The 21989-nt window shown below is 41.3% G+C and overlaps 1 protein-coding gene across 1 annotated transcript in view; it reads right to left on the reverse strand.

Annotated features, from left to right (window-relative positions):
- LOC308115553 (disks large homolog 4-like) overlaps positions 1 to 21989 on the reverse strand; it is a 127729-nt gene that overhangs the window by 6167 nt on the left and 99573 nt on the right. The window contains exons 14-19 of the mRNA XM_080473111.1: positions 14228 to 14342; positions 7502 to 7684; positions 5027 to 5090; positions 2167 to 2182; positions 1006 to 1047; positions 525 to 575 (exon numbers count right to left, since the gene is read on the reverse strand). Of these exons, the coding sequence (XP_080329237.1) occupies positions 525 to 575; positions 1006 to 1047; positions 2167 to 2182; positions 5027 to 5090; positions 7502 to 7684; positions 14228 to 14342 (471 nt within the window). The remainder of the gene's footprint in view (positions 1 to 524; positions 576 to 1005; positions 1048 to 2166; positions 2183 to 5026; positions 5091 to 7501; positions 7685 to 14227; positions 14343 to 21989) is intronic.

The raw sequence follows: 21989 nt of genomic DNA on the forward strand, positions 1-21989 counted from the left end.
TCGAACAACTAATACATGGTTAAGATTATTTTTCATCATTTCCTATTATCTGAGATAATAATTCATATAAAACAATTTTCTTTATTGACTTGATGCGATCGGCAGCCCGATAATATTTAATCAGAAGGTGCAACTTTTCCTATTAAAATTAATTGAAGCACATTTAAGTGACAGCGAGCCTACAGTTATGCTGAATTACATATAAGATACTCAATCATCACAATTTATGCATTTGCGGCCTCACAATTCCTTTCTGCAAGTTAATATTTTAAAAACCCGCAATACTTTTATACAGGTCTATTCTAACAGATTTCTGATGCTCATAATAAACACTTAATTCATTTTTAATTGGCACAATGTGTAATTAAAACACATCTTTAACTTTGCATTCATAATCAAAGTTTTATGTATTTTATTTCAATTAAACTCAAAGGGAATTCAGGGACTTTCTGGGAACAACACATGAACAGAAATAATGGGACTATAAAGGCGAGGGTGGCGATAATGAGCAGTCCTTCACTCACCTTCCTGCTGCATAACAGGCTGGTAGGTAAGGAAGGCTTCCTCCTGGCCTGCTGCTTTTAGAAAAAGAGAAAAATAACAACACAAACTAGTAACTGACGGATCAAAGAAAACACATAATCACACCTCTTGTGCTCTCCTCGACTTTCGGAACAAACTTCTTTCAACAGGTCTGGAAAAGCAGGCTGGAGAAGCAGAGAGCAGGAAATTGCACACAAACACTCACATGCGCAGGAAACAGCAAGAATCACAGCACGCAAACACGCGTGTGCGTGTACACAGGACACACACACACACACAGAGAAAACACACACACACTCTCACACACTCACAGAGAGAGAGAGAGAGAGAGATAGAGAGAGAGAGCCACTGCAGGACACCCTCAAATAGATAGAAGTGAAGGAACAGAGAGAAAAGGTGAGAAGGTAGAGAGAGAATGAAGAGAAAAGAAAGCGTGAAGGACAGAGTAGGGGCTAGACTTACAGGAACTACTCTCACTATCGCTGGTGCCAGAGGTTACCAGCTCTGGAAGGACAAGACAGGTCTTAGTCAGCAGCACACACACATACAAACATACAGATACGAAGACGCACACACACACACACACACACACACACACACACACACACACACACACACACACACACACACACACACACACACACACACACACACACACACACACACACACACACACACACACACACACGCGATCCATCACAGATTCATCAACACTACTCATTCAGCACCCCCAAACCTTTAGTTTATGAAACTATTCAAGTGAACTTCAATGTATTATTTTTTGTCATGAAATTAAAGAAAAAGTGGCTGGTTAGTTAGATAGTTAGTTAGTTAGTTAGTGAGGTGAGGATTTCTTTTTGTGAAAAAGGAGAAAACAGAGACAGTTGTTACAGTTTTAACAATTCTGTCAAGTCTCAAATTTCTTTTAAAGTACTATATTTGAAAAAACAAACAAAAAAACAACAACAACTCACTCATGTGTCTGTTATCTAACCAATGAGTGTTGTTCCCTCCGACACAAACAGAAAATGCGTTGTGGAAGGTAGACACACAACTTTCTTAAATTTCTCGAGGTGGCATGAACAAAGTGAGTTGTGGTCGGGAGATTTCATTAGATTTTTATTTTATTTTAAATTCAACTGCGGAAGTTTTGTCTGACACTTCAGAATAAGCTGTGAGGAATCTCAAACCAGGGCCAAAAGACTGTAAAGCCCTCAGTCTTTGTTCCAAGCCCGGGTAGAGAAAGAACACACTTTGCTGTAACTTGTTAATACAGGATGTGGAGAAATTGAAGGTTTCTTCGATGCGCTGACATAAAACATATATATATTTTTTAATGGTAGTTATGTGAGAGCTTACGTGTGTAAAACTGATTGTGCAAATTGATTTTTTTTCTTCCGCCTCACTCGTGACCAGGAAAAGTAGACGTGCATATGATGCAGCCTTGCAACAAACGCAAACTAATGCCTTGTTCACTTCACTCTCCGTCCCCTTCAGTCATTCCCCAGTGAAGTAAAAATACATCTCTTTATTGTTCACTTTGCAGTAGCTTCACTGAGACTCGGTAGAACATCTAGTTACATATTGTGACCAGTGGGGGTCAGCGAAGGTGGGAGCACCTACCTTTATCATCCTGATCCTATAGAGAGAGAGAGAGGGAGAGAGAGAGAGCAAGAGCGAGAGCGAGAGAGAGAGAGAGAGAGAGAGAGAGAGAGAGAGAGAGAGAGAGAGCATTATTCATTATTCAAAAAACAATCACAACATCATTGTTTTGGTATCTGCACAAGTCATAGCCAGCGCTCACCCACAATGAATCTCCTGACTTATGCTCTACTTTAACTACAAAGTGTGTGTGTGTGTGTGTGTGTGTGTGTGTGTGTGTGTGTGTGTGTGTGTGTGTGTGTGTGTGTGTCGGGAGAGATCATTTTTAATTATCATCTCCTCGCCGTGCGGGGTGGCTGATTGCAGCGCTGCTGATTCATGTGGTGTGAAGAAAACAGAGGGAGAGCGTGAGCTGACAACACGGCGATATCAATAGCTTCTGTTCAGCCCGCGTGTCAGATTTCATCATCACACCGTGTGAAGTGTGATTCCAGTCACGTTGTTGTCTCGCCTCTGAACTCTGATCGCTGTAGCGCCCAAATAACGAATGCAATGCACATTTTGTGTTTTCTTAATTAGTCCTTAATTAACGGTTGACATGGATTGTCGCTCCGGCAAGGCAAAGGTGGGCAATTTCATGAACATACAATTTAAAATGATCAGACAAGTTATTGTAGTGATGTTGCAGATAATGATAATAACACGGAAAGAAGCACAGGGGGCGGGATGAATATTTCCCAGTGGATTTTAATGAATGTGGCAGGTGCTTATTTTGAAAAACCAAGTAGAATAGGTACAACAACTAAAAATCAGTTCATTCTCTGGGAAGTCACCGACGGGCGAACACAAGGGAAAGGTTGTGGGGGTCCAATGACTATTGCCCCAACCATACGTACCTTTCCAGTCCACTATTATTAATGTATTTTTAAAACGCAACGTGAGAAATGTAACAGTGGGGATTACACTCATACTTTTTTCCTCAAAAGAAATGAACCGTAACAGCGTTGGCTTTTTGCGCCATCAAAATAAATGATTTTTTCTTGCAACAGTTAAAAACAGTAATTTCAAGATCTTTGAAATATTAAAGTCAAGACATTCTGACCTTGAAACCTACCTGTCTTTTTGTACTCATGTTCACCATTGAGCCAAGAAAATTGCGATTTCGGTTCAAATATATACAGATGCGAAATTACAGACAGACCGTAAAAGTAAAATAAAACTTACAACCGTATTCCGGTGTTTCCTGATGAGAATATACCAATTTCCTAAAAAAAACATTACTTCCATTGTAACAAGGGACGCACGGTGCAGCAGTGGTTTGCGCTCCTGCCTCACAGTGAGCTGGTTGTGGATTCAAATACCGGCACGTTTGCATGTTGTGTGTGCGTGGGTTTCCTCCTATGTGAGGTTAATTGACGAGGCTAAATTGCCCCTCTGTGTAAAAGTGATTGTGTGTTTGTCCTGTCCAGACCTGCCCTCCACCGTAGTAACCTCCTTTTTTGAAGCACTTCATGCCTTCGCGTCAGTATATTTCGCCCACTTGATCGCGGTGCATGAGCCTCGTCAGCCTGATGAGCTGATGACAGCTCGACGGCTTCAAACATGAAAACTAAAGCTATCTAGCAATGCTGCCGATTAAAGAGTTTTTAATGTGCTTTTTTTTATTGTCTGGATCAATTTATCATTGTTCAGAGTTACAGTATTATTTACCTTTAAGATTAGTTTTTTATAATCACTGATGGTATATCTATCAAATTCATTTTCTCAACATTATTTCCATGTATTTGTTGTTTTCTTGTCCATCCTCCCACACCCAGAATACCCCTGATTTCACAGTTAGATATCCTTTTTTTTTTTTTTTTTTAAAGATTTGATCTTTTACATTTGTGGATTTTTTTATTCATTTTTTTTTGTCACTTCATTTTTATTTATTTTTTAATAATCTTGTATTATGTGCTTCACTAATAGCAAACTGAAGCTACAATCCTATCTGGAATGCATTAAACAGACTTTTTCTTTTTTGGAAGAAGTGACCTGCTGGAGATTTGTTGACGCTGCTTTTATCCGCTGTCACACATAATCAGAGTTTGGAAGACATTTTCATGTTTCCTCAGCAATACTTTACACAAGTCTGTCAGCAGCTGCTCTTAATGAGACACTGATGTGCCTTTAGATGATCACTGAGACTTGATCCAGCATTTTCCTGAATTATTCAGCGTTTCTTTTTCTTTTGTTCTATTTTTCATGCCGCTTCACTCTTAGTGGGAGACAAACAACACTGACCCAACACACAGTCCCGTAATAAAGTACTTCACGGTACGACTACTGGAGCTCCAATGTTTTCACAGTTTTCAATGCACATATAGATACAGTTAATGCATGAATAACACTCTCGTCTTACCTTTAGTATTATTATTTTGTCACCAGCCCTTTCAATACTTGGCTAAAGAAAGGGAGGATAGAGCTGCATCATTATGTTGAATATGATTACAGTCGATTGAGCAAAGCTATACTGCTGCGTGTCAGAACTCTCTTTGTACCTGCGGTAACAGCAGGTTAACACATCACTATCTATTTCAGATTTGATATTTTGAGTGCGTAGAAAAGGTGTTTCTCTACCTTTCCCATGATATCATGCTGTAACAAAGGCTGGTCTGAGAACACATCTCCTGGATGCCACCATATTGCAAGCTTAATTTGTCTGATTTCGGGTGGCTGGAGTACGCAGGCCAAGTGACAGGATAGGAAATAACCGCTTTGCTATCAAGGAAGGCTTGAAGGAACTGTAAGCAGTGATTTTCTGACCTTTGTGAAAATTCATCCGAAAATTAGGGCTTCATTTGTGGGTTAGAGGCAATTTTAGGGCTACTCGTTTACCTACCGATCTGTCCTGAGACCTTGCCGTTCTGACCGTCTTTAGCCGCGACCTCTCCTTCTTCTCTGCCCTGCGAGGAAAAGAGTGAAAACAGTAAAATATGTGAGGAAATAGAGGATGCAACAGGAGGGTCAAGCAGCCAACGGAACAAAATGCAATAATCTAATCTGTAAAGACAAAACCAAAAAATTTAATTTCACTTCATTTTGTCACTGTGGATTTTTGTGTATGACTTTTGTATATGGGCATACATTCATACATATGTACATGTGCATGTTTTTAAATAGCTTTCAATTTCTTTTTTTTACGATTGCATGATCATCAGTCATTTAAAAAGCACTTTGAATTGCATTTTATTGTCTGAAATGTGATTGAATAATTGATTTATCAATTGATCAATTGCATCTGGTATTGCATCTGAAATACCAACAAGCACCTGTGGAACCAATTAACCACTAACACTATATATATGAACTTAAAAAAAAACCCAACAGATTTAATTATAATTAATGTTGTTCTTGAATTCTATGTCAACTAATCTGAATGTGCTGTTTTAATTTGAAAACAAATGCGGAGTAATATTTAAAGATATAAAGATGCACGACCAGAGGAAATTGGTGAGTTTGAAGGACAGACAATTCTCTGAGAATAAGAAATGAAAATGACAAGAGAATAAAGGAGAGTGCATAATAATAGGAGGTGGGAGAGGAAAAGATGAGTAAGCGGAGAAGCAGATCAGAATAGCATCACTACGGAGGAAGAAAAGGTGAAATGGAATAAGCAGCAAAACAGTTAAATGATGAGAAAACAAATGAGAGAGGATGGTCAGAGAGAGGACGAAGATAATGACAGAATGAGAGGAAGAACCGGGTGGTGCAAGTGAAGATGGAACACGATAGGGTGGGGCAAATGAGAGGCGTGATCAGAGAGACAGAAGCTAGGGAGAAGAAAAGAAGACAAAGAAGCCGAGCGGACAATAAGTTGATAGCAGAGGAGATTCAAAGGGCGCATATGAGAAGAGTTCATTTGGCTGATTAACTTTCCACACAAAATTAGTCATTACCAAATCGTCATGGTCTATTGTCATCGTTCCAATATCCTGGATTTTGACGACTCCTGTATAATCCAACACTGTGGGGGACGAATTGCAATATCTTTAATACTTTCGGTAGACTCTGCTAGTACCACAGCTTCAAACCTTGTATCTGAGTACAGTTGTTGATGAGCTTCAATTCGTCAGCCTCTATTTGATTATCACGGTCTATTAATACACCATCCACCAAACTCGTGGTTAACACTCCCTCACTGCTCCTCTTCCTCACTCCCACTCTTTTCTTGTTGCCTCTGAGCCTCTCTTTGCTGTCTCTCGAACTCACTTCTTCACTTTCCAACCGTGCGCTTAATTCTGCACATTTCTCCCGCCCCTCAACGTCACCCCCTTCACCAGCCAGAGGTGGTAACACGACTTGCTCTAAACTCTCTCCTTCTTACACCTCGATATACCTCTCAGCGCGCGTCTGCCACCTCCTCCGCGGAGGACAGAAAAACGTGGGGGATAGAGGCAGAGGGAAGTGAGAGGGAGGAGGATTTCTCAGGTTCCATCGCAGGGTAACATTCGGCTGAATCTACATAATGGCGATGGTTGTGGTGACGTGAGTCAGGAGATAAACGACACCCCGTAAAAAATAACAACGACGCAAAAAAAGGGCTGCCAAGTGTCTATCCGCACTGAATAACAGTGCAACACAACATTTCCACTAAAGTTAAAACTCTGTAGAAACTGAAGATATTTGGGTTCTGAGGAGCAGAACCCAAATATCTACATAAAATCAAGACAAATATCAAGATAAAGTAGGCAATAAAGGGAATCAGACGTTTTCACCCGCATTTTCATAAAATGATATCATATATTTCTAATTAATTTACTACCTAATAAACAAGAAAAGTTTGCTCAGATTAAGCAAGCTCACATCTTTTTGAACTTGTAAAATCACTTTCTGCCAGACTCACCTGTTCACTGCTTTTCTATTAGCAGGACCCCCACATTTCTGTTGACTTGTCTCATTTTGTGGTGTTGCGTCTTTCCCGACTGCTCCAAATGTTATTACAAGAAACTAAAGTAACTGCAGGTTCCTTCTTGTTCCATTCCGGTGTTGTCTTGTGTTATCGGTCTTCCCTGGTATGTGTTTGTATTGTACGATAATATATACTGCTGAGAGTATCCGGAAAATGTGTCCCGTTTAAAGGAGCCTGCCGCTATCGTTTTGCCAACGGATGAGAACAGGCTTTAATGTAGAAATGTTGGCGTAAAATGTAATTCACACCTTTACCACAGGGACGATGTATGTTAGAGTAGAAGGGGTGGAGGTCATGTGGAGGAAGCGACAGACTCTGCCTCTGCCTGAACCCATTCCCCAATGAAACGAGAACCAATAAAAAACCAACCGTCCGCATCTATTTGTGACAACCGTGAACTCTGACCTCCTGCGGCTGGGGATGACCCCGACTTCCAGGCAGTTTGGGGGCGGGGGGCTGAGGTGACGGGCGGGCCACCACTCCTCTTCACCAACGCTGCTCACGTGGAGGATGTCACCGAAACTGAACTGCAGGGCCTGATTTGGCGCGCCCAGATCTGCTGCACTTCCGTCATAGTCGAACAGCGCCCTGCGGACGAGAAACAAACAAACACATTCGCTAAGACGCTGGTAGACATTCAATAAAGGACAGAGGCAGACGGATGACAGTCTGCTGTCTGTGAGGCAAAAACAGGGGAGGACTGCTCCTCTACACCATTAATCCATGACCTTATCTGTGTCCACCTGCTGATGTGCATATGTACACAGTTCCACACATCTGTCCCTGTGAGTTGTCGGTCTGTGCGTCACTTCTTTGCATGTCGTGTGTTTAAACAGCGATGTGCCTCTGTGACCGCAGAGATCCAAACCATCCAGAGGCAAAAGACCTGGGAAAGTAGGCCAGCCATGTGTGCCTGTGTAAATGTGTGTGTGTGTGTGTGTGTGTGTGTGTGTGTGTGTGTGTGTGTGTGTGTGTGTGTGTGTGTGTGTGTGTGTGTGTGTGTGTGTGTGTGTGTGTGTGTGTGTGTGTGTGTGTGTGTGTGTGTGTGTGTGTGTGTGTGTGTGTGCGAGTCCAAAGGAACTAGAGCTGAAATAAGCAGCATCCCCTAAAGTCCCCACTGCCTTCATCAATAAAACAGAACAGGGACAGAAAAGGAGAAATCTGACAGTGAGACAGAAAGAAAATCAGACAGCGAGGTAGACGCAGACAGGCCAACCGAGATCCTGGGATCAGCACAAAAACAGACCACCTCCTGAGTTATTAATGCTATAATGAAGATGATGAAAGAACGACAAGAACACAGGACACTATGGTTTCAGTTGAGCAACAGAAATGTGACCGACTGTCTGATTCAGGCTGAATGTTCAGGAGCTCCTGTCTAATGTAGAATAAGAGTGTGGATGGAGTTTGACAAAATACAAATCAAGTCACAGTATTTGAAACTCGTAAGTATATCTTCTATGTGTTTTGGCAGAAGCTAATGATTTTTCTTTCTTTTCCTTTTTTTTTTTTAAAGTTAAATCCAGTTATCGTCTCATAGTCTCATGACAAATAAGTAACTTGATGTAACTTTAGTCAATACAAAAAAACAACAACACTTTTTTGAGAACTGTGTGGGAATCAACCTATCCACCATCCATCCATCCATCCATCCCTCCAATAACATGCTGATGCCACATTTAAGCTGGATCCTGCATCTCACCATAATCAATCACATATAAAAAGGTGGCTTACACAGATTATTTTTAATTTCCTTGCTGAGAAAGTGAACCATGATTCATTACTAAATCAAAAGCCAAATCTCCAATTTAGGTTGCTTAACCAGATTACATTATGTACATTCAAAAGAAACTATTTCCGAAATGTAACACAACTTGCAGGCGCAACTCACAGTGACATGTAGACCTATTTATGTTTTTACATCCACAAAATATGAGACTGTGCTCTTTGAGAAATCACTAATTCTCCTTGCAGAAGGGAATATAAACTGCGGTGAAGAGCAGTTGCACACACTCTGCACGAATATGCAGCTTGCATGTCAGTCTGATTAAAGCCATTGCCATGTAAGTGCAACTCAAAATCAATTACTGGTCCTCAGTATGACAGGTGCAACTGAAATCCAATTACTCGAATGAGGGGGCATACATTAATTGCTCCAGCCGGCCTCAGAAACACAAACTTACTTTACATACTGCAGTTAAAACAGCGTGTGTGTGGTGTGTGTGTGTGTGTGTGTGTGTGTGTGTGTGTGTGTGTGTGTGTGTGTGTGTGTGTGTGTGTGTGTGTGTGTGTGTGTGTGTGTGTGTGTATGTTTGCATAAGTTGACCTGCAGAATTTTCTGTCTGGAAATTTTAAAAGCCGAATATTATCATTATGCCAGGTTGGTAGTCACAGCAGGATTCTGACACAGCTACTCATTATGGGCAAAGTACACTGATATGATGACTCTGCTATGAAATGTGGGAACATGATGTGTTTGCCAATACAGATATTTCAATGAAGGCAGCCTTAAAACGAGAGTGTAATCCTAATTTATTGCCGTTGTTATGGATTATACAAAAAACACTTCCACAAGTCCGAAGAGACTTTACAGCAAGCACAGTGATGAATGTGGTGGAGAACTACTGAGTCCACACATATTAATGTGTGTCTGAATCAATTACCTTTTCCTACAATTACAGTCATCTCAACTCCTGCGCAGAAACCTCAGAGGATTTACTCCAGAGGGGAAACACACTTTTAATTACCACGACGTGCTCGTGTCAGAAAGAGTGGCTCCTTTAAACATTAGGTGTATTGACTACTGTTCAAACAGCGCTGCGGCACGATGTGATACTGAACGCGGTTCAAGCTCATACAATAATACTGTGCTTCATTTAAGAGCTGAAAAAAAAAAAACACCTGGTGAAAAATGCTGTATGACGGTGCTGTCTGATATAAATAAGTCAGTGAATTCCTTTTCACCGTACTCATCTTTCTCAATCGCCCAGACACCACTTTAGACCAATATTTTGCAGGAGAAAAACCAAAAGGGCACAACCTGCCAGTTTTTTTTTTTATTACCTGCAGCAGAACTTAATTCATCACAATAATTGAGATGGTGCAGTTTTACTTTTCATGTTAGTGAACAGAAATTGGTTTTAACATTAAACGTGCTCAAATACTCACAGTTTTTATCCTTTTACTAAAATTGATAATAATTCTGAAGTTAAAATAAATACCCAAATACTTTTACTATTTGTGTAGCATGTAGCCATTAAGCATCCTCTGGTTCAGCCCCCAACCAGCATAAAATAAAATAGTTTTATAATTAAGTAAATGCCTAAAATGACAAGTCACACCACAGTTTATTTAAAAAGGCCCCAGAACTAACTGACACTATCACTTTCCTTTTCTGGAAGTTGGTGTCCTGGGGCATTTTAAAATGCTTGAAATTAGATATCTGCAACAGCAATCAGCACATTGTGGAGAGGTACTACTTTTCACTGCACAATGAGATCCTCACTCATGCCTCAAACCCAAATTAATCAGATTTTGTAATGACTGTATTGATTCTTGGAATGCATATAAGAGTGAAGGCACAATGGAGCGGACTGGCATTAATAAACAAACTGATGGAATGAAGAACCATATAAAATACACCGTGCGGCTTCAGAGAAGGGAATCGCTCCAAGGGAATCATTCTGCAGTGAAATATACCATTACAGGGCCAAGTTATCGAGCCATACAATGAGCTAAAAATAGACCACAATGGAGTGAATGTAAAATGAGGCAAGAGAGAGGAACAGAGTGGGGACACACACACACACACCTTTAACACCAAGGTGAGTAACGCATGTTACTTCGTTCTGGTGGATTTTCCTTTGAGGGATGCTTTGTACATATCATATATAATCTATATCGAACAGACAACCTATGCACGCACACAGACACACTGCATGTACGCGAATGGACAACACAGCAACAGCCTGCAGCGCAAGACATCCCCAATCTGTCATGGACCGACAACCTCAGCTCTGACCAATCAGCTGACAGCTGGAGGCAGCCTTTTTTTACCATTTGCAGCCTGATTGGTCAATCCTGGCAACCTGAAACAGGGATTCCTTTCATGGCATTGATTTATCGTGTTCCTACCGTTCAGTATATAACCTTGAAACAGTCCTGGGCTGATTTTCACTGGAAGGTGTCACTGAGGTTCAGTATCACAGCACAATAACTTACAATGGGATGTTTCATAATTATTACCTGAGACACGGAAAGGTCTTAATTATATCTGGAGTCATATATTCATATGATATTCAGTACTGAGTTTTCTCCCTCTTATGTATTTCAATGTGTAGCCTGGCTCTATCGTCTCCAGATAGATACTGTATGTGTCATGCCCCTAAACTAGGAGTCACAACGTTTCCTTCTGCCATCAGACCGCAAATGTCCTCGCACAGTAGTACTAGGAGGTAGCGTTAGATTAAAAGCTACATTCAAGTATTGTACAAAAGCAAAGAATAACCGGGGAAGATCTAGAAAATGTTCTGTGAAACAGGGAGCGGATATGATTTTAGAGGAAAGCTAAATTTCAATATTCATAAAGTGTGCACTGCTTCTGTGTCACCATCTGTGGAGTAAAGCTGTGGAATAAAGTAGGAATGGAGATAAAACAAATATCAAATATAATTCAGTTAAAAAAAACAACAAAAAAAACCCCAAAAGACTGATTCTTGAGAAGTACAGTCGTTCATCTTTGTGAGGGTTTGCTTGGTTCAGTGGAGAATACTGCATCAACATGTACCGTAGTTTATTATAAGCATCTGTGCAACTGTTGGTGTTACATTAAGTTGTAAGGAACTTTTTGTCACTGAGTGTTTGACAGGGATATAGGAGTGCTTGTCTCTCTTTTTTTTATTTTTTTATTTGTATGATTGAAATCAAGATTCATTCATTGGCCCTTAAGAGCATTAGGATGGCATTGCTTTGGGTCTTTCTGAGTCTGTCTGTTTCCCCCAGTGTCCACAAGGGTTTGATCCTGAAGCAATCAATAGGTATGAGCGCCAGACTAATTGGTAACTCTGACTTTTAACAATAAATGTGAACGTCTTTCTATGTTCGTGCTGTGAACTTTTTTCCATGCACCTTTCTTTAAAGATCAGAGAATCGTGTGGTGAAAGAGTGAACTGTACATGGCGGTAAGGAGTCTGCTCAGCAGCTGCCAGCACGAGGGAGACGTTCAAGGGCAGATTTGTTTGTCTGACGTCTACATTTTAGAACCGCTTAGAGCCAAGTATACGGCGATTTCACTTACAGGCTTTAAAAGGGGGAAATCATTACAGTTTGGACTTTGGATTGCGTAAGATTCACTCAGTTCAAGTAGCTAATTCGGAGTAGTGTTATTGTATATTGACACGAATATTCTAAATGAAAGCATAATTACAGTCTCACCTGTAGGAACATTCTGATATGAAGCTAAGTCTATCATTTACTGCACATTCTATCCACAGTTATTGTTTCTGTGCTTGTCTGATACGCATGATCACCAGGGGATGCTATGCTGATGCTATTTTTTAAATCTACCGATTAAACAATTATGTAAATTCATATCTGTGGCTATTACTCACACTGTTTTCAGAACACTGCTCTCTTAAAAATTGCTTTGGATAATAAAAGACGCCAGATCTAAACACAATTGTGGAAAAAAGTAAACGAAAACAAAACATTCACATTTACATTTTTAGGGACATGTTGGCTTTCCTTAATTATTGTTCAGGTATATATTACAGCCTTATCATATGGAAATGTATTACGAAAGAATTAATAAAAAAAATAACAAATCAGAATAAAAAACCTTTTTGTATTTATTATTGATTTAGAATTTCATCAGAAAAACACACACAAAAACCCATCAAAAAAATTGTCATCTCTTTAACAATCCCCTACATTTACAACAGAAGCACCTCTTGTCTATATGTGTTCAGTTTTGTTCGTGTTCGCTTGGTGTGAAAATAATTGAGTCAAAAAAAGTCTGAGGTTTTAAACACAACAGCATGCATAGCAGTAACCCAGTCAGCGACGGGGGGGGGGGGGGGGGGGGGGGTTAAAATGATGTTTAATCTCTTTACTAAAAAACAAAACGAAATAAGAACAGTGGGTAGACTCGTTATTTATGCTAATGACAATCAAGCCGCTGGCTGACTATCCTTGAATTTAACAGGCATGAGGTCAAGCAGCTGCAATGTCACGCTTCCTCACAACAAGCAATAGCAACCCATAGCAGACAAAAAGGGAATATTTAATAAAATAGGAACATTTTAAATAAATATAGTGAACTGAATCAAAGCAATAGAGTAGAGGAAAATAGAGGGAAAAAAAAACACTTTTTTACAAGAATTTTAAATTTCTTTTTTCTACTGTAAAACACTTTGTGTGACAACTTAGAAGTGCTACATAAATAAAGTAAAAAAAAAAAAAGACAAAAATATATGATAAAGCTTCTTGTTCAAATCAGAAAAAGGACCTCTAACCTCTGCATAGGTTGTGGCTTTGGACCTGCTCTCTGTCTGGATTAACGCGTGTAAATGGAGAGTACGTGTGTGGGTCATATCAAACCAACTGAAGGCGTCTTATAGTTCACAAAAACTTTACAACCAACTTGAAATAGTCTTTGTTTCTGGCAAATTAACAGTGAAATAGTAGCTTTGGTTTGAAAACTCCCTGTGGGACACGAAAGAGAAAATGGGGGTGATTCAGAGGTCAGACAATAACATGAAGGTTGAGGGACACACGTGCACACACGCACACACGCACGCACGCACGCACGCACGCACGCACGCACGCACGCACGCACGCACGCACGCACGCACGCACGCACGCACGCACATGCTGGACTGAAAGGCGATGGAGGTGTTTGTGTTGGGGGGACACAACATTTACCTGGAAATCTAATTGTGATTTCAGATGTGATAACTCCTCTTTTCAGCGTCTCACACACAGAGTCGACAGTTGAGATAAGACCATCACCTGGTTGTGTTACACTGAAGGACACTGGACAATCAGTCACCTCTGTGTGTGTGTGTGTGTGTTAGTGTGTGTGTGTGTGTGTGTTTGTGTGTGTCTGTGCGTGTGTGTGTGTGTGCGCGCTACCTGACGTAAAGTGTGCGTTTCTGTGTGGAGCGGAGCGATGTGGAGCTGGAACTGACGCTGCTGGTCATCATCTGTTCCCTCAGGTCATGGATCTTCGCTTCGAAACGACTGTACTCTACACGCAACACAAGGACACACAAAGAGGAGAGTCAATGTCAAAGCCCAGCAGACTCAGCAAACATGTTTCCCCACCCTGTGCTGTAGATTTCTTTAGCTTTTACTTCAACACATTCTGACTTTTACTTAAATATTTATACAGTAAAGCCTTCTATAATCTAGTTGTCAGTCCACATCTGAACCACTGAGTGACTGTGATTTTTACACTCCAGTCGTCTTTGCTCGGCAGAGCAGGGAGAAGAGCAGAGAGTGAGCAAACAGCCAAAAAGTGTGGCGGAGGTTTACCCGCACTGATACCCAAATTCCCCACAAACGTCTGAGACGCAGGCGGTGCAGGTATTCAGAGGTGTCATGAAAATTGCAAAAGTTTACTTTCCACTGTTGAGAGCAGAATGGATTTAGCGCTCGATTGCCCTTTTCTCTTCAACAAACACACAACTCCCGAGGCACACGCACACACACGCATTCATGGATATGTTGGCTCCTCACGTATTGAGCTGTCAACAGATCCTTTACAGCCATAATCTAATAGTCTGTTTGATGTGAATGTTAACCGCTGTTACATCAGGCCTGGTGCATGTGGATGATATTACCAACACAAATTTACACAATCTCTGATTGAGTAAGAACAACATCTCCGGAATCCAATACAAATACAAACGTGTCGAAAATTTAAAATGCAGTTTGATTATTTGTGTATCAATTAAACACGGGATTGAATGTCAAGTGTATTAATGATATCGACACGACAACGATCACAATATATCTTTAATTTAATGAATTGGCATATTTTAAAACTCTTTATATTATATATAGCTTATTAGATAAATAGCTATAATGGGAATATCTTTATCACACCGGCTGATCAGTGATTGATCAACTGTTGGTCTAAAAGGAAAATGAATATATCTCTCTGTAGTATATGTACCTGAGTATTAAAGGCGTCGTATTATTCAGCTTTTCAACACTTTCACATGGTCTCGTTGGTCTAAAAATATTGTATTCAAAGTTTATTGCCCCAAATCCAGCTTTTCCTTGGTTTTCATTTGAATATTGGATCATAGGAGCTGCATTCGGAGGAAGTACTTCCTCTGGTGGTGCCATGTGCCACAGCAGCGCTGCCTATTTGTGGGAGGGTCAAAAGGAGGGCCTACCTTGACTAGGATTGGCTAAACCCCTGATGACACTCTATAGGCTTTGATTTCTGATTTGCTCGTTGTAGCGCAAACTTTAAAAAAAAAAAAATTAAACAAGCCAAAGAGAGAGATGACAGATTTTACCTCTGGAGTGTCATTCCCAGGTATGGGGACAATTATTACCGTTTGAAAACCATTAGAAAGACAATTTTTGCATAACATGACCCCTTTAAGTCTATAAATAGACATGACTTAAGACAATGTTGCACTGTGAGTGGTGATATGCAAATCTGCAGATACATTATACATGGATCAGCAGTAAAGGTGTCATGATTAAGAAATATTCAACATTATTCACTTCACTTGTTAATGAGTGGGGAGATACCGTGTAACTAGTTAACAGTGTTTTCTCTAGTTGGCTGTGACGACAACACGACTGGGTTCAGAGCGTCTGATGAGGTGTTTCCAGTGTGTGCTGGTTCGCATCAATCAAAAGCGATACGGGTAAGTGAGGCTGATGTATTGACGTCAGTGTCACGGGCAGCCAAGGCAGAGCTTCGAGGACCTGCTGCTCACATCTTGTGCCAGATACCCCAGCACACCTTCAGAAGTCTATTGTAGTACTTCCCTGCCTGGATGAAACCTGGTCCCAGATCCATGATCACACGCAGGGATGTTGGGCAGAGTCGTGTCACACAGCATCATCGTTGTTGTGTTGTTTTCATGACCACAGTTGAACTTTGAACTATTTTTGCTCTTTTGCTGAAACTCCACATATTTATTGCAAACAAACTGGGATCGAAACACATTTCCAACAGAATGACCAATTAGTTTTTAACTGCATTCTCACTCTTGCACACCGTGGCACAAATTAAATCACACATTCATTCTTTTTTTCCTTTTCTTCCTTCACAAACCGGCTCAGACCCACACATACTGTACACAAAATAGATTTTTAAAAACTGCACTTTCAGTTTAATTGCCAGGAACAACTGTATACTCATCTCCCTTGAATGGCAAGTAGTAAATTGCGAGAGAGCAACCGGTTGGCCAATCAATGCAAAGTGCAATGATTTGCTCATACACTCAACACAGCTGCCCTCAGCTTGAGTATCATTCTGCTAAATGCAGAACAAACACTTTAGTTTCTGACCCATTTTGTTTCCAGTGGCCATAAAAATGTCAGTGTGCCTCTTTAATTATAAATGTACATTATTTATGTAAATGAACAAGGCGGAAAAACAAAAGATTTAATGTTTCAGCTGCTGCTCGGTTGTGGCCGCTGTGACTTTCGCGAAAAGTGTACTGGTAACCAGCAAGCAGCTGACAGACAACTGCAGTATTTGGACATGAGGACGGCTGAACGAGCCACAGATATGTGTAATAAATCCTTACTGACTATCCTCTACTTTGCTTAACACCACACAGCTTCGCAGAAGCCTCTGAACTAATACACAGATGACAACGCTGCTGGCAATAAGCCTTAAAAAGCCCCTCTGAAAGGAGACGTCCCCAAGTGTGTGTGTGTGTGTGTGTGTGTGTGTGTGTGTGTGTGTGTGTGTGTGTGTGTGTGTGTGTACATGCACATGACCATGTGTACCTCGAGTATGATTGAATTACTCAGGGTTAATTAGATTCTGTTGTCCACAGTAATGGTTCAGGAACACACACACACACACACACACACACACACACACACACACACACACACACACACACACACACACACACACACACACACACACACACACACACACACACACACACACACACACACACACACACACACACACACACACACACACACACACACACACAGATCTGTAACGTGCAGTCACTCCCGACCCTGGTATCTTTTCATTTTTTCCTTGGCTCTCTAATGAGCCCCATACGATCTCATACGATTTCCTACAAAACATTAGTTAATTTGACACACTGACACAAACGAGCAATAGAACCTCACAGCGCTGAAATCACTGAAATACTCAGTGACTTAATATCTGCAGGCAGCAAGGAATACTTTCCAAAAAAAAAAGAAATAAATGGCCAACCTTTCCATTAAATACAACAACATTTTTTTTTTTAAATCTAAGTTACAAATAAATGAAAACACATTGCTTCTGTATTCATAAACACTGAGCTGCTGACATGTCTGACCTTTCCAGCCACGGTGCATTGCAAAATCACCCAAAATAATTTTTGGAGCATCAACATCTCCCTGCCTCTGACTCGCATTGCCTCAAACTGGCTTGAAGGGATTTAAAAAGAGAGGCAGAAGAGAGCAAACAGGTAAATGACTGTGATTAAGCTTATACTGTATGTACTGAAGCAAAATCCAATTCGATGCAGGGATATTAGAAATGAAAAACATTTAATCACAGAGAGATGTTATTGGTTTCTGATGTATGGAGGTGGGGGGGAAAGTGCTGCAAAAATGACGAGACGAGATAAAACATGCATTGCCAAAGGATTCAGTTCTGATCATCTTTTTAAGAGCAAAGCAGTGGCGTTCTACAGCTTTGTACTGGTTCAAGTCTTCAAGCTCAGAAGTAGTGACAAAAGTATTACCGGAAGAAAACACCAAAACACAATTGCAAGAGAGAATATACATAGTTTTCCTTCATCATTACAATCTTTTACATTATGATACTTATGAAAGCAAAGGAGGTGTATGAGAACAACGTGATAGAGATGTAATGACGTCCATTGCGGGACAACACAACCTCAAAACCTCACGGATTATCCCAGTAAGTTTGGTTTAGACTCCCATTGGAACTCTCTCAAACCCTTAAAAGTTGCCGAAACACTTAAAAACAACCCTTCAGCAATGACGCTGCTGCAGGCAAGATGGAACAAGTCATTTAATTACAGTCTGTCTATCTTGACTACCTGTCAACTGTACTCACATGCCCCTGGCAGACGAGCGCAGCCTCGCCGTCCACGATGTGATGCCGGCACAACGGCTTTCAAATCAACGTGCCCGCGCGCGATGCAGCTGCGTGAAGCTCAACAGTCCCGAGATGTGAACGAGAGAGGAAGCAAAAGCAAGAGGTATCGAACGCCGGCGCCACGCCGCATTCACTGTGTGAGAAAGTCACTGTGGAAACATGTGAACGTGTGTGTGTGTGTGCGTGCGTAGGTATGTGGTGTGTGCATGGAGCATAGGGGGAAACAAAGTGTGTGTGTGTGTGTGTATGTGTGTGTGTGTGTGTATGTGTGTGTGTGTGTAAAATCAGTCCAGCGCTGCTCAGCTGCCAAAGAAACAACAGATGCTAACTCTCTCTCTTTCTAGCGCTCCACTATACTCGTCTCTTTCTCCAGCTCTCGTTCACTGGTGTGTTCATTTTGCTCCTCCCCCCCCTTTGACAGCAGCTTGCTGTAGGGCGGAGACACACACACACACACACACACACACACACACACACACACACACACACACACACACACACACACACACACACACACACACACACACACACACACACACCGCAAGCACACACAGGCATGCACAGACACACACACCGTTTCCTTAGGTCAGTCATGCAGGAAGCTGAGTCGATGCCAAGCTCTCCTGCCCTACTTTGGCCAAGGGAATTGGTCTACGCGCACACACACACACACACACACACACACACACACACACACACACACACACACACACACACACACACACACACACACACACACACACACACACACACACACACACACACAAACAAGCTGAAACTTGACCAAGCATTTTGAATATTGAGTTTTGGGGGGAGCTTAAATAACAGCTCAGTTCATATTTCTAAATTGGATTTTCAGCCCATTTCATAGAGAAGCAGCACAATACAGACAATAGCGTTTGTGTTCAGAAGTATAAGAAATTAATCTTGTTCAGGTCTGCATGGTTTCCATTTGTCTGTGACTCCATCTGTCTCTCTTTCTATCCATCTTTTTTCCCCTCCTTTTCCCTTCAGTATGTCTAAACATTGAGCTCCTGCTTGCACACGCTGTCCTGGAAATAAAACTCATATCTTGGAATGATAGCGAGACTTATGACCATGTGCTCTATGTAAAAGTTCCATACTCCCATAATGCAATCCTAATCTCCCCGTGGGTGATAACACACATGATAAATGACATGATGGGAAGTTTCATGTGATCTGCGTTTAACCGTCTCTGTCAACACACATCAACTCACTGCAGCATTATGAGATTAAGAGCAAGCCAGCGATGCAGGGACAGACAAACAGGGGGAGAGAGTGAGAGAAAGGGAGGAAAAAGGAAGGATAAAACAAGACATAATGGAGGCAGATAGAAAAGGGAAAAGTGAGGAGGAGGAGAAGGAGGAGGAGGAGAGGAAACTGGGAAAAAGGGAAGGGGGAGGGGAGATGACAGAGACTAATGGCTTTGAGGCTTACATTCCCTCCCTCATTTACCTCCTCTCCTCTCCTCTCCTCTCCTCTCCTCTCCTCTCCTCTCCTCTCCTCTCCTCTCCTCGCCTCCCAAGAGGAGCATTGTTTCCCCATCCAGCAGCTGGCAGGGACTGTTTCTGCGCTGTGCAGCTTCAGCTCTCTAACGCAAAACCACTGGAGAGGGGCAGCTCACATCTCCGGGGTTGTGCGTCGTGCAAAATTACAACATTTCCCTTTCCAATCGTCATTTTCTCTGTTTCTGTCTGTTTTCAACAGCCTCACTAATTTTTAATTGCTATGATGAAGAGAATCATCATTGCTTTTGCAGTTTGACTTGTTAAGGTTTCAGTCCAAATGAAGTTGCTCTGAGTTTGTTTTCAACCAGTGCAATGGACCAATATTTTGTTTCGGCTGTTTACACCAACAAACCAAAGCACTCTGTCAGATTCATGATGTTCCTCTAATTCACAGTTAAGGGCAGTAAAGAAGGGAGACAGCAAAGAAAAAAGAACAAATCTACTTGTTTACAAACATGAATGTGAACAATGCATAATTAAATCCATCTTTTTCAAAATGACGCTTTTCGAGTACTAGCGGGAAGGGAAGGAAGCAAATGTATTTTTGCAGTGATACAAACAATGCAGCACGGGCTGTGTTTGTGAGAAAACTCCACCATACACGCTCACGTCCGAGCCCTTTCTTCCAGATTCTCTTTCCTTTTCCTGAGGGCTTCTACTGGAGGAAATCTAATTTCTCCAAGCAGACAAATAAAAGCTCATTATCTACATCTCCCAGTCATCACGTGGGCTATACTGGGTTTTATTTAGAGGGTCGATGTATATCTCATCACGTGAATACATGAGACAGAGAATTAACTGGCAAATGCGGACGAAAGCTTAAATGAGGACACTGTTAGAGTTAATAAAAAAGCATTTTTGAAGACATAACTGATGGTTCAGTTTGGCTCACAAGACTACAGAATTACCAACCCAGATTCTACATATGGTCGTGTTTTTTTTTTTTTTTAATATCATTACTAGTGAGACTAGGTTCTAAATATAGCGGAGCTGGAAAAGGCTCATCTATAATTGAAGCAACACATGAGAGTAATCTATATTGATATTGATTAACAGATCAGATAACAGGAGAGAACAGAGCAGAGGAGAGTGAGAAAGACAAATAAATTGATTAAAGGCTCACAGTCTCCTACAAATTCATTGAATTTAATGAATTTTGTCGTTACACCTGGTTGACTCAGCATCATTTTAAAGCTGTGGCACCCGGAAAATCTCAAACTGGTGATGAGTGACGCCTCAAATCCCCTTTGATCACACTTTGTGGGTGGCCGGCCAGACCATGACCGCAGGATGGTATGGAAATGGAAGGAGAGGAGCGACTGAGAGGAGGGGAAAAAAATGATAGAAACCAAGAATGAGGGGAAAAAAACCAAACAGAAGAAAGCAATATAATGAAGCTGTAAGAAAGAAAAACCCTCTTTACTGAACGTATTCAGCAAAGCATATTTCAACAACACTGCCCAGAAAATGAGCTGCTGCTAATCTTTTGCAAAACTGATGCGTCACACACACACACACACACACACACACACACACACACACACACACACACACACACACACACACACACACACACACACACACACACACACACACACACACACACACACACACACACACACACACACACACACACACACACACACACGTGTAATAAGCAAGCTAACAGAAGTGAAGATAATCCTCCCTACATCACCTCAGTATTACAGCTGACAGACACCGCCTCTGTGTGTGTGTGTGCGTGTGTGTGTGTGTGCGTGTGTGTGTGTGTGTGTGTGTGTAATCCCAATGACTAATACTGCCGTCATCCAGCAGGCATTACAAGCCCACATCAGGAAACTTATTGGCACAGTAGAGTATCACGAGTAAAGGTCAGCACTGCGACTTTTATTTATTTCTTCAGTAAATTAACTGATATTTCTTTCAGGACAAAAATCATGTGTGTCACAAGGCCGACAGCTGGGAAAGTCAGCAGCATTATGGCAGTTAACGTAGGAACTTTTACTAATTTAATGATTAGCTGTCAGAGAAA

This window comes from Lipophrys pholis, assembly GCF_963383615.2.
Source record: "Lipophrys pholis genome assembly, chromosome: 10".
Lineage (NCBI taxonomy): Eukaryota > Metazoa > Chordata > Actinopteri > Blenniiformes > Blenniidae > Lipophrys > Lipophrys pholis.